Source organism: Heptranchias perlo, chromosome 7 (genome assembly GCF_035084215.1).
Source record: "Heptranchias perlo isolate sHepPer1 chromosome 7, sHepPer1.hap1, whole genome shotgun sequence".
NCBI classification, from domain to species: Eukaryota; Metazoa; Chordata; class Chondrichthyes; order Hexanchiformes; family Hexanchidae; genus Heptranchias; species Heptranchias perlo.
The window spans coordinates 34240039-34255234 of record NC_090331.1 but is presented as its reverse complement, the minus strand read 5'-3'; the positions used below and the strand labels follow the sequence as shown (position 1 = coordinate 34255234).

General features: G+C 38.7%; 1 protein-coding gene across 2 annotated transcripts in view; it reads left to right on the top strand.

The window, feature by feature from the left end:
* ccdc93 (coiled-coil domain containing 93) overlaps positions 1-15196 on the top strand; it is a 65886-nt gene that overhangs the window by 22496 nt on the left and 28194 nt on the right. Inside the window, exons 8-13 of one of the 2 annotated variants that reach the window (XM_067987277.1) lie at positions 892-909; positions 3353-3389; positions 3909-3995; positions 6384-6434; positions 10812-10898; positions 14384-14500. In XM_067987277.1, coding sequence (XP_067843378.1) covers positions 892-909; positions 3353-3389; positions 3909-3995; positions 6384-6434; positions 10812-10898; positions 14384-14500 — 397 coding nt within the window. The remainder of the gene's footprint in view (positions 1-891; positions 910-3352; positions 3390-3908; positions 3996-6383; positions 6435-10811; positions 10899-14383; positions 14501-15196) is intronic. The other variant, XM_067987278.1, reaches the window with a different exon arrangement.

The window sequence follows — 15196 nt, the reverse complement described above, 5'->3', positions numbered from 1 at the left end:
TTTTTTTATAAAGAAAACTTACCAAGTATAAAACATCCATCCAGTTCTTGTTTTTAATTTAAAACTTTTGGACAAATCGGAGTTTTAAAAGTGCAGTTGTTTTTGTGAATTTTAACAATTTAAATATTGAACCCTTTATTAAATTGAGTTGCATGTGAACTGATGGAAATGTTTTGTAAATCTGCATATTTTAACAAAAACAATCTTTTATAAAGGAATTTGCAATTGATCTCAACTGATCTGAACAAATCAGCAGGTCGTCAGAAATATAGGACCTGAGTGGTAGAATTGCTGGCGCTATCCGTCAGTTTAAAAATATTTGAGATTCAAATAAATTGTATTTAATTTTTATTGTAAAGTATTGAACTAGATTTGACCTGTTTAGTACTTTACACTTGCCTCCTTCGTTTAGAGGAAACATCATGGAGTGATGCCAGAGAGCAAGGTGAATCAGCAGCATCTCCTGCTTTATGAAAGTGACTTTTTTTCACTGCAGAGTCTGATTTTAATAGTGCAAGGTGTGTGACTGAAATCCAACCTGTGTCACAATGACTATAGATGTAATCCCTTAACTGCACCTAAACTTGTGACTAAATTGTAATGTTATATAGTTTGAAAATGACTAGCTTTGACAATTGATGTACATTAGTGTTTTTTCCCAAGGTAATTGGAATGATTGTATCGCTTATTTTATACTGTAATTTGATATCGGCACAAGTTTAGGTATTTGATTTTCTTGACCCTTTTTTCTTTTATTTGTATTTCAATACTACTGATTTTAATGGCTGTCAAATCTTTCAATTACTTACAATTTATTCTTCCTGTTTTATGTTAAAACTCATTCTTTTCTCACTCCTTTTGTTGTTTTCTTACATTCTTCATTTTCATTAGCTTTCCTGATTCCCTCATGTGAGTATTTAGTCTTAATTTTCATTTCAAAGCTATCTATAGCACAAGTTAAAAAAGCTAGTACACTTTTTTTAAACTTCACACTTCATTATTGATACTCGAATTTAGTATTGTTGGTTTCTTAATTATTTGTAAATCTACAACAACTTCTTAAATTTATATAGCGCCTTAACATAAGAAAATGTCCCCAGGTTTTTTCACAGGAGTGTGATAAGGCAAAATTTGACACTAGCTGAAGGAGATATTGGGAAGGGTGACTTAAAAACTTGGTCAAAGAGGTAGCTTTCAAATAAGGTCTTAAAGGAGGAGAAAGAGATGGAAAATCAGAAAGACTTAGGGAGGGAATTCCAGAGCTTGGGGCCCACACGGCTGAAGGTGGTAAGGAATAGGGTATACATGAGGTCAGAGTTGGAAGAACACTGAGTTTGTGGCGTGTTGTAATGATGGAAGAGGTTAGAGATAGGGAAGGATGGGGCCATGGAGGGATTTGAACACAAGTACGGGAATTTTGAAATCGAGCCGTTGATGGACTAGGAGCCAATTTAGATCAGCGAGCAAGGGTTGATGCGTGATCGAAATTTGGTGTGGGTTAGGATACCAGCAGCTGTGTTTGGATGAGCTCAAACTTATGAAGGGTGGAAGATGGGAGGCTGGCCAGGAGAGCGTTTGAATAATCGAGTCTGGAGGTAACAAAAACATGGATGAGGGTTTCAGCTCCAAATGAGCTGAGGCAGGGGCACAGACGGGCGATGTGACAGAGATGGAAGTAGGCGGTCTTTGATAGAGAGAATATGAGGTCAGAAGCTCAGCTCAGTCAGATAAGACACCAATGTTGTGAACAGCCTGGTTCAGCTTGAATCAGTTGCTGGGGAGTGGGATGGAATTGGTGGAGAGAGAACAAAGTTTGTGGTGGAGGCTGAAGATAATAGCTTCGGTCTTCCCAATATTTAATTGGAAGAAATTGTAGCTCTCCAGGACTGGATGGCAGATGAGCAGGCTGACAGCACAGTGGCAGTAGAAGTGGTGGTGAGGTAGAGCAGGGTGTTGTCAATGTACGTATGGAACCTGACATGTCTTCAGATGATGTCCGTGAGGGGCAGCATACAGATGAGAAATAGAAGGGGGCCAACGATAGATCCTTGGGGGACTCCAGAGGTAACTGCGGGGGCATGAAGAGAATCCATAACAGGAGCTTGTCTGACTGCAACTGGATAGGTGAGTGGAACCAGGCGAGGGCAATCCCACTTAGCCAGACCGCAGAAGAGAGTAATTGGAGGAGGCTGGCTTGGTCTATCGTGTCAAAGGCTGCAGAGAGATTGAGGAGGGATAGTGCACCACGGTCACAGTCACAGTCACAGAGGATGTCATTTGTGACTTTGATTAGGGCTGTGGCAGGGGTGGAAACTTGGTTTATTTTTGGGGGGATTTCGTCGGAAATATTACTGCATTTTGTTCAGTTTGGAAACTTATAAAGCTGCATCCAGATCTCCTTTTAAAAAGAAACCTTAAATACCAAAGTTAATGTTAGCAAAAAATCTATTCATCATACTATGCTTTTACAATAGTATTGCAGTACTTCATTGTATTTTGAGATGTCATCTGAGGATGTAGGGAATGTATTATATCAAAGATAAAACATACCCATATTTATTGTGGTTAAGAAATTTCAATAGTTTTCTAACTCGAGCACCAGTTTTAAGCTTCTAATTGAAATAATTTCTTTTTACAACTGGTGCTGGTCTCTGACTAGTACACAGTGTGATGGACAGCAGCAGACCTGAGTTACGTTGGCAGTTGTATGTTGCACTGTGCCTGCCAATGAACTCTGCAGATGTGTTTTGGTGTATGCATGCTTCCATACATGCACAGTGCTCTGCCTGCTGGCCAATTAAACTTTGGTGTTTGAAATATATTAAAAACATTGAAAGTTTGAAATTAAAAAGTCCCCAGGCTTCCATTGGACCACTGGAGAACTTTATAACCTTGACTGCACCGGGTCAAGTTATACTTGGGTTTGAAGCCCAAGTGATGATGGACTACTTATTGGAGGTTGTTTCACAGCTGCTCTTGTCATCATTAACCTGACTCTCTTTACACTTTCATTGTATTGATATGTATCCAAGATTGCTTTGCAAAACCAGTAATGTAATGGCATATCAGTCAGTGGTTAATCAGTTGCAAGCTTTAGAAGTCTACCCTGCTTATTGCAACTTGAAATTAATCATGCTTAGAAGTTGTTTTTAAGTTTTCAAATGACGTGGGAATAGCTGGGCACTGCGTGTGATGGCAGCCTGAGCGTTGCCACTTGAATATGATCCATACTGTTCCAAAGCTAGTATATTCTTAATATGATGCAATCATCTTAATGGAGATGCTTCTGATCATTTGAAGAATGTTCTTACTGAAGTACTGTTTTGTTTTTTTTCCCCCCCTCTTTCTGCAGTAAGTATGGTTTCAGCCGACAGTCTAAAACCGAAAAGGTAAGGATTTAATTTGAATAATCTCACTTATTCAAAAGGTGATTTGAGATTTTACATTTTCATTGCTTTGCTCAGCATAAACTGTTAATTTGAGTTTATGTTGGTTAAAATTTTGAGTTTAGTTCAATAAATCATAGATTTCCACAGTAAGAGATATTTAAAGGATAGCTTTTTAAGTTTCTCCACACGGCCACAGAATTTTGGAGGTGGAGATCAAGAGAATAGTAAAAATTAAGAATGGTGTTAATTTGTGATAACTTCTTGTGGAGATAGCTTTTAAAGTGTAGACACTTACGTAAGCTGCCAACTATTTGCATCCTTAAATGTTCTCTTACTGTCTTTATATTTTAGGTATAGTATTCAGACTTCAATCAAACATGTCATATACAAATATGTTGTCACAATGTTTTACTGATGACCAGATTTTAATCTTTGCTAATGCTACAGTCACTTTGAGGAGTTACATTACTTATCTGCATATAATTTTCTATTGTATTTTTTTTTAATTTGGCTTTACAGACTGAAGACAAAGGGGCCCTGGCAACAGGGTTGACAGCTGGGATGACTGAAGTGTCTGAGGAAGATGATCTGCAGGCTGTTGAAGAGGTACGTTATTATACGTAGTCTTTGTAATGAGAAATAATCCCTTGAAGCATTTACTTTTCCTTCTTTCCCTCATGCCTTGTATAATACTACAGCTTATAGACTACCAGTTAAAAGCAGGGGGCCATAAATAAAATTTAAATCCATGTTCTTTTCATTTGTGTACATCTCAAGTTACTGATACTAACAGATTTTGGTGTTTTGCTAAAAATAGTCCTTTTCAAACCTCTGGAGCCATGCAATTCAAACATTACAAACCAGGAAATAAATACAAGCACAGATTGGACTGAGTTGTCTGGACTTTGAGGGCCAGATTTAGAAAATTAGAATTGCATTAGCCCATTGTAAATATCTTTTAGCTAGTTAAACCTGATTTTATGCCAACAAGTAAATGGACAACTTGTAATGAGCAAGTTGTACGAGAATATAAATGCTATGAAAACCATTAATAGAATTGAGATATGTAAATAAAGAGAAACTGTTCCCATTGGTGGATGGGTCGAGAACCAGAGGACACAGATTTAAGGTGATTGGCAAAAGAACCAAAGGCGACATAAGGAAAATCTTTTTTACTCAGCGAGTAATTATGATCTAGAATGCACTGCCTGAAAGGGTGGTGGAAGCAGATTCAATCGTGGCTTTCAAAAAAGAACTGGATAAATACTTGAAGGGGAAAAAATTTGCAGGGCTACAGGGAAATGGGACTAACTGGAGTGCTCTTGCATAGGCTCATTGGGCCGAATGGCTGCCTTCTGTGCTGTAACCATTCTATGATTTGTCGTACACCAAAATGATGGTATTCTGCAGAGCAATTGGTTAGCTTGACAAAGCCCTAATATTGTTCTCAACACAAAGGGGAAGAAAAATCTAGGAGGGTACTTACTAATTAAAATTTAAAGTTCAAAATGTTATATCTGTGGAAGAAAATGAACTTAAATTTGACTTTTAAAGTCAGTTTTCTAACTGCCATGGAAATCCTCCAGTATATCCACTGATGTCAGTTATGTGGATTTTACTGAAGTGGGTACGTTGCAAACAGCAGGGAATGGAAGTTCAAACCAGGCAGACAACAGCTCTGGAGCTGCCTGGGCCCAGGAAACCACCTTTAGATTCACAATTGTGTAAGCTTTATCCACATAAAACTACAGCCGTTCAAAACCTATGGCAGTGTTTTAATTCACCTTAGTTCCCCCCGTTTCTTCCCCCCCCCCCCCCCCCCCAAACAATGTTCTCCCCTTATCTCCTGAAGGTAGCAATTCAGACTGGGGAACACTTCCATTGGCACCACCTGTCCAGTACCTTGCTCAAGTGACCATTTTTCACAATTGCAGTCTGGACAGTGTGCTGATTGTCTTACCAGGTGATCTCTTTTTCCAAAATTTGTTGGCTGGCTGTTTGCTTGTCCAAGTTTGCAGTTAAATTCAGTGGATTCAAATTTCTTGGCTTCTATCCTCCGTGCGCCACTGATCCGAGTCACGGAACCCGCCTTATATGCGTCTCCTGTTCGTACTTGCTCACTGGCCACCCGCACCCTCACCGGCTGCTGTCAGTTATTGGGAGGGGGGAAGAGTGCTGCCATAACATCATCAATCACTCCAGTATTCCTCCTGCTTGCAGTGAAGTGGACAAAAACATACAGAACAAACTTTGAATAAAATTAAACGAACAAGACAAATTTGAAGCTAGAATCACACTTGGCGAACAATAATCCAGCCCGTCTTTCTTGTGCCCCATGATAACTTTGTTGTGCCTCCAGTCTGGGTACCTCCGCTTTAATGCATCAGTGTGATATTTGTTTCTTGCATCATTACGCTTCTTACTTTCCTAATTTAGTGCCTCCTGTCAAAGTGGTCATTTCGTTCCATGTACGCAATGACTGTTATTACAGTAATTAAATTGCTACTCAAATTGTTTTCTTTTTGAAAAATCGAAGGACTTGTATAGCACAATTATGATTTTGTTTCATTTGAAGTTCATTTAAATTTTTTGCAGTCTGAAACAATGCTTATAATCCCCTGGGGGCAATGCTAATATTTTAAGAGGAATGTATTGATACTGTAACCCTGATCAGTGTTATACCTATACAAGATGTACAGTGTTTTAAGTTTATTACATGGAGAGTCAAAACTAAATTAAATGTATCCCTGCATAGTATTTGCTATGCAGGGATACATTTTGATGAGCTATTTGAGAATTTATTCAACTGAAACATAATCTTAATGTTTAGAATATTGTCAAGTATGAAATTCATTTCACAATGATTCATTCACTTTTTTAACATTCACTATTTTTCATCGCTTCATGACTATTTTAAGTTATAAAAGAGTTTACGCTCAACTTCAGAATTTTTATTCTTGTAACTATCTGTGATTTCCATTTTTCTGATTGCAGCTTCGCATTAAAACGTTGATGACTGGAATGGCTGTGATGGCAACTGAAGAAGTAATTAATTTTAAATGCTGAAAGACCAAATACAAATGCATACGTATTATTCATGATGAGATAAAGTTCTGGGATACTTTTTTAAGCATCGATGATTTTAGGTTTTAAGACTTTTTTGAGATACTTTCATCTGACTTTTACTAATAAGTTGCAAGAAGGAAATTGTTTTAGGTTGTTATTGCTTGTTTCTAGAGCTTGTGTGTGTAACATATCAGCCAGAAGGTATCTGTCCTTTTGAGAACTAAATAGTATTTCTATACCATATTCAGAATTACAAGATCAGAATTGTTTTTCTTCCAAATAGCTATTAGTTATTCTTGTAGAATCTGATTGAGATCAAATGAGTGTAGAAACATCCATTTTCTTTTTGTTAATAAGAAAGCAGAGCAATTCTGAATTTTATATGAAACACTGCCAGTAATACAGTGTGATGTATTGGAGTTGAAGTATTAGATTTTTCTGTGTCTACAAATTTAAAATACCATATTGCTATTTATGTAGGGACTCTGGAATTTTACAATATTTTTGACTCATTCACAGATAGTCAATGTTTCCAATTGCACTTGGGCCTGCCAAGTTTTTGGAGACCATTCACTTCTCATCAAAATGACAGCAATGTAAGACACATTTAACAAAAAAAGGCAGCAATTATCCCCTGTTCTTCTGGTATCCACCCAAAAGGTGGGGTTCATTTAAGTCTGCTTTTATTTGCTTCTCCCGTTCTCCCAGTGGATGCATTGGTTGTGATCTTCCAAAATTCCCTAGATTCTAGAGCAGTCCAATGGATTGGAAGGTAGCAAATGTAACACCACTATTCAAGAAAGGAGGGAGAGGAAACAGGGAACTACAGGCCAGTTAGCCTGACATCGGTCATTGGAAAATTGCTGGAATCCATTATTAAAGAAGTGGTAACAGGGCTCTTAGAAAATCATAACCTGATTAGGCAGAGTCAACATAGTTTTATGAAAGGGAAATCGTGTTTAACAAATCTGCTGGAGCTTTTTGAGGATATAACTAGCAGGGAAGATAAAGGGAAACCAGTGGATGTAGTATATTTAGATTTTCAAAAGGCATTCGATAAGATGCCATGCAAGGTTGTTACACAAGAGTAGGGCTCATGGGATTTGGGGGTAATATATTAGCATGGATAGAGGATTGGTTAATGGACAGAAAACAGAGAGTAGGAATAAACGGTTTTCAGGTTGGCAGGCTGCAACTGGTGGGATGCCACATGGATTGGTGCTTGGGCCTCAGCTATTTACAATCTTTATTGATGACTTAGATGAAGGGACCGAGTGTAATGTATCCAGGTTCGCTGACTATACAAAGCTAGGTCAAAAAGTAAGCTGTGAGGAGGACGCAAAGGGATATAGACAGGTTAAGTGAGTGGGCAGGAAGGTGGCAGATGGAGTATAAAGTGGGGCAATGTGAGGTTATTCACGTTGGTAGGAAGAATAGAAAAACAATATTTTTTAAATGGTGAGAAACAATTAAATGTTGGTGTTCAGAGGGATTTGGGTGTCCTTGTACATGAAACACAAAGTTAGCATGCAGGTACAGCAAGCAATTAGGAAGGCAAATGGTATGTTGGCCTTTATTGCAAGGGGGTTGGAGTTCAATAGTAAGGAGGCCTTGCTGCAATTGTACAGAGATTTGGTGAAACCTCACCTGGAGTACTATGTGCAGTTTTGGTCTCCTTACCTAGGGAAGGATATACTTGCCATAGAGGTGATGCAACGAAGGTTCACTCGATTGATTCCTGGGATGAGAGGATTGCCCTATGAGGAAAGATTGAGTAGAATGGGCCTATATTCTGTAGTTTAGAAGAATGAGAGGTGACCTCATTGAAACATAAATGATTCTTAGAGGGCTTGACAGGATAGATGCTGAGAGGATGTTTCCCCTGGCTGGAGAGTCTGGAACTAATGGACATAGTCTCAAGATAAGGAGTCAGACATTTAGGACTGAGATGAGGAATTTCTTCACTCAGAGGGTCGAGAGTATTTGGAATTCTCTACCCCAGAGGGCTGTGGATACTCGGTTGTTGTGTATTCAATTCTGAAATCAATAGATTTTTGGACTCTTAGGGAATCAAGGGATATGGGGATCAGACAGGAAAGTGGAGTTGAGTTCGAAGATCAGCCACGATCTTATTGAATGGTGGAGCAGGCTCGAGGGGCCATATGGCTTATTCCTGCTCCTATTTCTTATGTTCTTATTTGTGATAGTGGCGAGCAGGTGCATCATTAATTCAATTCAGATCTACTTGCTGTAATAACTCCGATAGCAGATTATTACTCCACAATATTTTCTTCATGGAGACTTCTATGTTGTGCACATACCCAGTCGTATATCATGCATTGCGTTTCCAGAATTCTCTCTCTACTTTTCATGTCTTTATCTCGCATCTTGCCTCACATTGCTTCCTGCAATCATGAAACCACTGAGATGTGTGGGAAGGTGCTGAATTGGAATCCATTCAACACCCTATAACTCTGGTCTGTACAATTTTACTGTCAGTGATTTAAGTATATTTAATCCCACTGAAATGATTGAAGATATCAAATTGATAGCAAACTAAGTCTGTGTCTTCTCTGAACCAGACTGTTTACATCCTCAGTATCCTGTTTGATTCCCAAGTTGAGCTTCCAGCCCCATATCCTTTGCTATCACAAAAACTGCCTACTTCTACCTCCATAACACTGCCCACCTCAGCCCATCAGCTGCTAAAATCTTCATATGTGCCTTTGTCACCTCCAGACTCAAGTACTTCAAATGCTCTGCTTGCTGGTTTCTCGCCTTCCACTCTCTTTAAACCCTAGCTTATCGAAAAACTACTGCCTAAATCTACCCTGCATGCTTGTCACCCCATCTACACTGACCTACTTTGGCTCCCTAGCCCCCAACACTTCAAATTTAAAATCGTATCCTTGTGTTAACTTTCCATGGCTTCGTCCCTCCCTTTTTTAATACACAATTGGGATGTGAGCGTTACTGGCAAGGCCAGTGTTTATTGCCCCTCTTTAGTTGCCCTTGTGAAGGTGGTGTTTGGCCTACTTGAAATACAACTGAGTGGCTTACTAGGCCACTTCAGAGGGCGGTTAAGGGTCAACCACTTTGGTATGAGACTAGAGTCACATAAGCCAGACGAGGAAAGAATGGCTGGTTTCCTTCCATTAAGCACATCATTGAAGCAGTTGGGTAGTTACAACAATTCCAACAGCTTCATGGTTACTTTTAGTGACACCAGCATTTTATTTCCAGATTTTTAAAAAACTCTTCAAATTATCAAACTGCCATTTCAACTCGTGTTCTCTGGATCACTAATCCAGAATCATAACCACTGTGTTACCGTATCCAATCTCTGTAACCCACTACAGCCACCCACCCCATTCCACCCTCCAAAACTGCTGAAACTGACAGTCCCCCTTTAGTCCACCATTGGCTATCGGCCATCAGCTACCTAGGTCTTGCTCTTTGCGATTCCTTCCCTAAACCCCATCTCTTCTATCTCCTCTCTCCCTTTTAAGATCCTCCTTAAAACTAACCTCTGACCAAATCACCTCTCCTAATCTTATGTTTTTTGGCTTGTCATCCATTTTCCTAATGCCTCTGATGTACATTGGGAGATTTTTCTATATTAAAAGTGCTTTATAAATGTAAGTTGTTATCATTGTTTAATTCTTTGTAATTTTTGCTTTAAGTTGTGTAATATTGTATCATTGATTACATTCCTGCAAGTTTTGTCAAGTACTCAGACACTTTTGTGCAGGGATCTAAGGCACTTTAAAAAAATTAAATGAGAATTCTTCAAATAGTGCCATAACACTAGTGTGGTGAGAATAACATTGCTGCATGCAGCTCTATCCACCGCCAAATCAGACCCATAGTTTACATTCTGCCACTTCGCCCTTTCTTTCCCACCCCCTCCCCACACCAAAAAAAAATCTGGCAGTTGACTGTGATAACTGGAAGCCATGAAAGCAATGACATTAATAAACATCAGTGTTAAATGTTAGGAAGCACTTGCCAGCATGACTAAGCACTCACTTCGCCCCTACCAAGATATCCTTTATCAAGGTAGTAAAGTTGCCTTAGAAACTAGTATTAAATAGTGTATCCTTTTGCTCACCCTGACGGTGCAATATAGTGTTAATCATAAAAGCACACTTAAGTGCTTGAATAATCCAAAATATTTTTTCGAATGTAGCCCAGTGGCGCTATTTGACATTGAGCTTCTTAGTCTTGGTTTTACAAAAAACAACTGACGTCACACTGTCAAAAACTGAACATTTTAAACTGATTTTGTCCTAACTTTTGAACAGTTACAGTCCATGGATTGTTGCTTGACATTTGCTTCATATTTTTGATTTTCAGGGAAGACTGACTGCAAGTACAGTGGGTCACATAGTAGGACTACAGTCAGAAGAAATTAAGCAGATTGCATCAGAATATGCTGAAAAGGTACGTATTTAAAAATGCACTTTATTGTTAAATTCTGCCGAATACTATTTACAGCTTTTTCAACAAATTTAGTGCTCTGTACCTTAGACCCAGAATGGTGTATTGGATTTTAATAGCTGTCGGATACACATTTATTATATAGGAACAGGGGTAGGCCATTATAGCTCCTCAAGCCTGTTCAGTCATTCTATTAGATCATGGCTGATATGTACCCCAACTCCATTTACCCACATTTGCTCCATATCCCTTGATATGCTTAATTAACAAAAATCTATTGCTCTCAGTCTTGAAAATTTCAATTGACCCAGTGCATCATAGTCTTTTTGGGGAGAGAGTTCCACAAGCCTGTGTATGAAAAAATAATTCCTGGATGGCATAGCTGTGATCTGCACATGAATACCCAAATCCCTTTGCTCCTCCATAGTTCTTAGCCTCTCGCCATTGAGAAAATATTCCAATTTGTCTTTTTCTGAGCTGATTGAATAAAACACACAAAAAGTCAAATTAAACTAGCATTTCAATTTTAACACATTCTTTGAGGATGGGTGTAACAATAGATTTTTTTTCTTGTGATGAGTAACAGAATTGGTGCTATAACTTCAATTAAACAAAGATAACCTGAAGATTAGGTGGGAAATACTTTCAATCTAAAACCCCAGTGGTTGTTTTTGAATTGTAGTTGTAAAATTCGATTTATATAGATGTAATACTGACCTCATTTGAGATTCATTAATAACAACTTGCCTGCACGTTAAATTTCACAGTTAAGCTTGTATTTCAAGACAATAGTTTGAGCTGTCCTCTGAATCCAGCTTGAGAACATATTGGTTCATCAGCCTGTATATGTATTGTATCAGTTGAGTGTCTGTGTTTTGACCTAGTATTACAACATAATGAATTAAATTGTGTAAGTACATGTGTATTCATGTCTTCAATTTGATACTCAATGCATTTTCATTTTTCTTATGGTTACAGGATAGTGATTTGTCACTGACATTTTGCAAGCAGCCCTGTGATTTCTACTGTGACTGTTGTGATTTTGCCAAGAATAACATGAGTTTTAAATATCACCCTATTCTGGGCATATTGGAAGGCGGAGCACAGTGGGAGCCAAAAGAGGAGTTAGAAATTGGGTGCAAGAGCTGATATTAAGGAAGTTAGAAATTAAGTGGGAGAGATCAACTCAGTCATGTGAGCACTGTCAGGTTAGATTGTGAGGGAGGAGCTCGAGTGCAACCAGAGAGAGGCACATACCTTGGGGGAGGGGAGTGAGGAGAGAATGAAAAGGGAAAGATGGGGCAGTGGGAAGCTCTCTGAGGAACTCCCCTCTCTCTTTTCCTCCCCCCCCCCCCGGCCCAACACATTTTGGAGAGGAAGGGATAGAACACTGAAATCATTTTTTTAAAAAAAGCTAAGTTTGAGTACTATAGACAAGACCCAGTACTAAAGTTCAGGAAGGAAGACAGCAACAGTGTCTGAGACTTTTTTTGTCTCCTGTAACGAGAGTTGAACTGGGTGTTTGCTCTGATAAATTGAGCTAATTTGCAGAATGTGAGCAGTGGTAATTTAGGAGTTTAATTTTGCTGATCCATTTAATCACCAAAAAACAGCTTAGTCATTTGGCCTTACTTTAAACTTTTTTGCTCTCTTTTTGTTACCCGCAACCATCGCGTGACTTTTTAATAAAAATTTCCCATGACAAATTAGCTCTAATTATAATACAATATTATATGGCCTGAAAATTTATGCACTAATGTCAATTTTAGGGCTGTAAGTGGAATAGCTTATCAGATGAAAATCTGTCTTGTATCCTGTTTGAGAGAGAGAAATGGTACATGTACCTCCTTAGATATGGGAGTGGTATTTAAAGTTCAAGTGTTGAACAGATTTGAGCTTTTTAGAGAGTTCAGAAGAAAAGTAGTATTTCGTACAAGAGGAAACCAAGCTTTTTGGAATCAACTTCAGCAACGGAAGAGATGGGCAATTTCACTTTTTGAGGCCAACAATGTAGATAAAGGAATCTATTAAAGTTAAAAGCTGGTTGCTGTTGGTTAGACATTGCAGATGTGAAGAATCTGTTTTATTGAAGAATTGAGAACACCTTATCATATCCTCTGGACATTTCAATGCACTTCACAGCCAATAAGTTACTTTTGAAATGAAGTTGCTGTTCTTATATAGGCAGTTTGCATGCAGCGAGGTACTATAAATGGCAAATTAGATAAATGGCCAAATCATCTGTTTGTTTTTTGATGGAGGAATTGTTAGGCTGGGACACCAGAAGAACACTTTGCTAGTTGAGTAGTGCCATGAGATATCTATATCCACATGAACAGGCAAATGGGGTTCGGTTTAACATTGAATCTGAAAGATAGCACCTCTGACAATACAACACGGTACTGCACTTGAATAATAATCTAAGCTTGCATTTTAATTGCTGGAGCACATAATGAAGAAGCAAGATTTTTATTACTTCATTTAAGGATGTGGTGGAGATCAAGAAGTCAGTGAAGAAATATTGAGAATTTAAGCATATAAAGCATTATGTTCAATGTAAGAACTTTTCCATTTACTCCCCCCATCCATCCACAGTACCACACACTAGAGAGATACAACTTTAAGTCCCACAGTACCGAGTTCCCAAATTCAACTAGATATTTCCCAACAGAGGGTTAGGGTTAGGTATATTTTTTTTCTCCTCTCTCCCCTTCCCCTTGGTTGTAGTCATGTACCAGCTGTGCAGCTGCCCCACACTCCTGACCACATGTACATTGGGGGAGGTGCTACAATAGAAAAAAATGAGGCGAGGGAGGGGAAATTATCAATTCTGGGTCTTGTTTTGCTAATGTCGCTATACTAAGGAGATCTATCTGCAGAGTTCTGGATCTTCGCATATAGTTGCACAGTCAACAGATAACATTGAGCAGTCCCACTAAAAATCTAGTAAATCTGGACCAGTTTTGGGTGCCAGTTGGGATCTATTTGAGCCAGGAAAATTAAGCACCAAGATGGTACTGAACTTCCTGTGATGAAATTAATTTTGATCCTACCTATTTTCTGACTGAAGTCAAAGCAAAATACAGGCTACAGACCTCACAGGGAATGTGAAGCTTTCTCTTTCAGGAGATTATGGTGCTTACTTTTTATATGGCACTTGCACCTTCTGATTTGGGCCATAGGATTCCAATACATACATAGCCATAACCTTCCCTGTTCAAAGAACCACGTAGGATTGTACTTCAAGAAATTTAACTGTCTAGAAGTTGAACTTTAAGCAAATTCATTACAAAACAGTAATGTTAAGTGGGTAGTAAAATGTGGTTTTTCTTTTCAGTTCCATTCTTCTGGTCATGGTCATTTCATTGACAGTTATTTCAACACACATCTGCAGTTCCATTGTGACTCAGCAGAGCACAGTTGTTGTGGTAGTAGATATTGAAGTGAAGTGATCCATTTATTTAAAGTGGCAATTTTTATATTTGCAGCAATCTGAGCTTTCAGCCGAGGATCGCCCTGAGTGGCTCGGAGCTGCTCAGCAACATCGGAGACAGGTTGCATCTCTCAACAAACAAATCTTGCAAAAATCAAAGCAGTTGGAAGAAGTAGGTTTCTGGAGTGAAATCTTTGCAAGAGACGTTTCCTATATTTTGACAGGTTATTTTTTCTCATAAAGCTTTGCTGTCTAGTGATTTGATCAAAACTGTGAAATGAGAATTACTGAAGCTTTTATTGGGTCATACTAAATGTGTTAGAATTTGTATTCCTTTAAATTGAACAAGTATAGTTATCTTGACTAGAGGGTCTAGTTGAATTCCATTTTCAAAGTACATTTCTCCCCAGAACATTTTTTGGCATGAGTGAATTCCAATCACTAATGCCAGCAATCAAAACCATTTGAATCGATGTGTAGTAGCAGGATAAAGTAAAATCCAGCAACTTCTTACATTTAAATAATGCCTTTTAAATCTAGCAAAATGATCCAAATTGCTTCACAGTTGGGGTCAGAGTTGAGCAGGAATAGCAGGAAATTTAGACTAACGCAAGGCTCTGTTGAAGTAGGTGGGGAGAGATGTGACAAGGCAGAGAGATTTAGAGAGTGTGTTCCAGATAGTGTGAATAAGGTGGCTGAAGGCTCTGCCATCAATGGTAGAGTGAAGGAGGGGACCAGAATGTGAGAGCAGGGACATTTCAGAGATAGGAAAGAGCAAGGCTGAGGAGGGATTTAAGACCAGGGTGAGGATTTTGAAGTCCATGCATTGAAGGATGAGAAGCCATTAGAGGTCAGCAAGGGAAGGGAT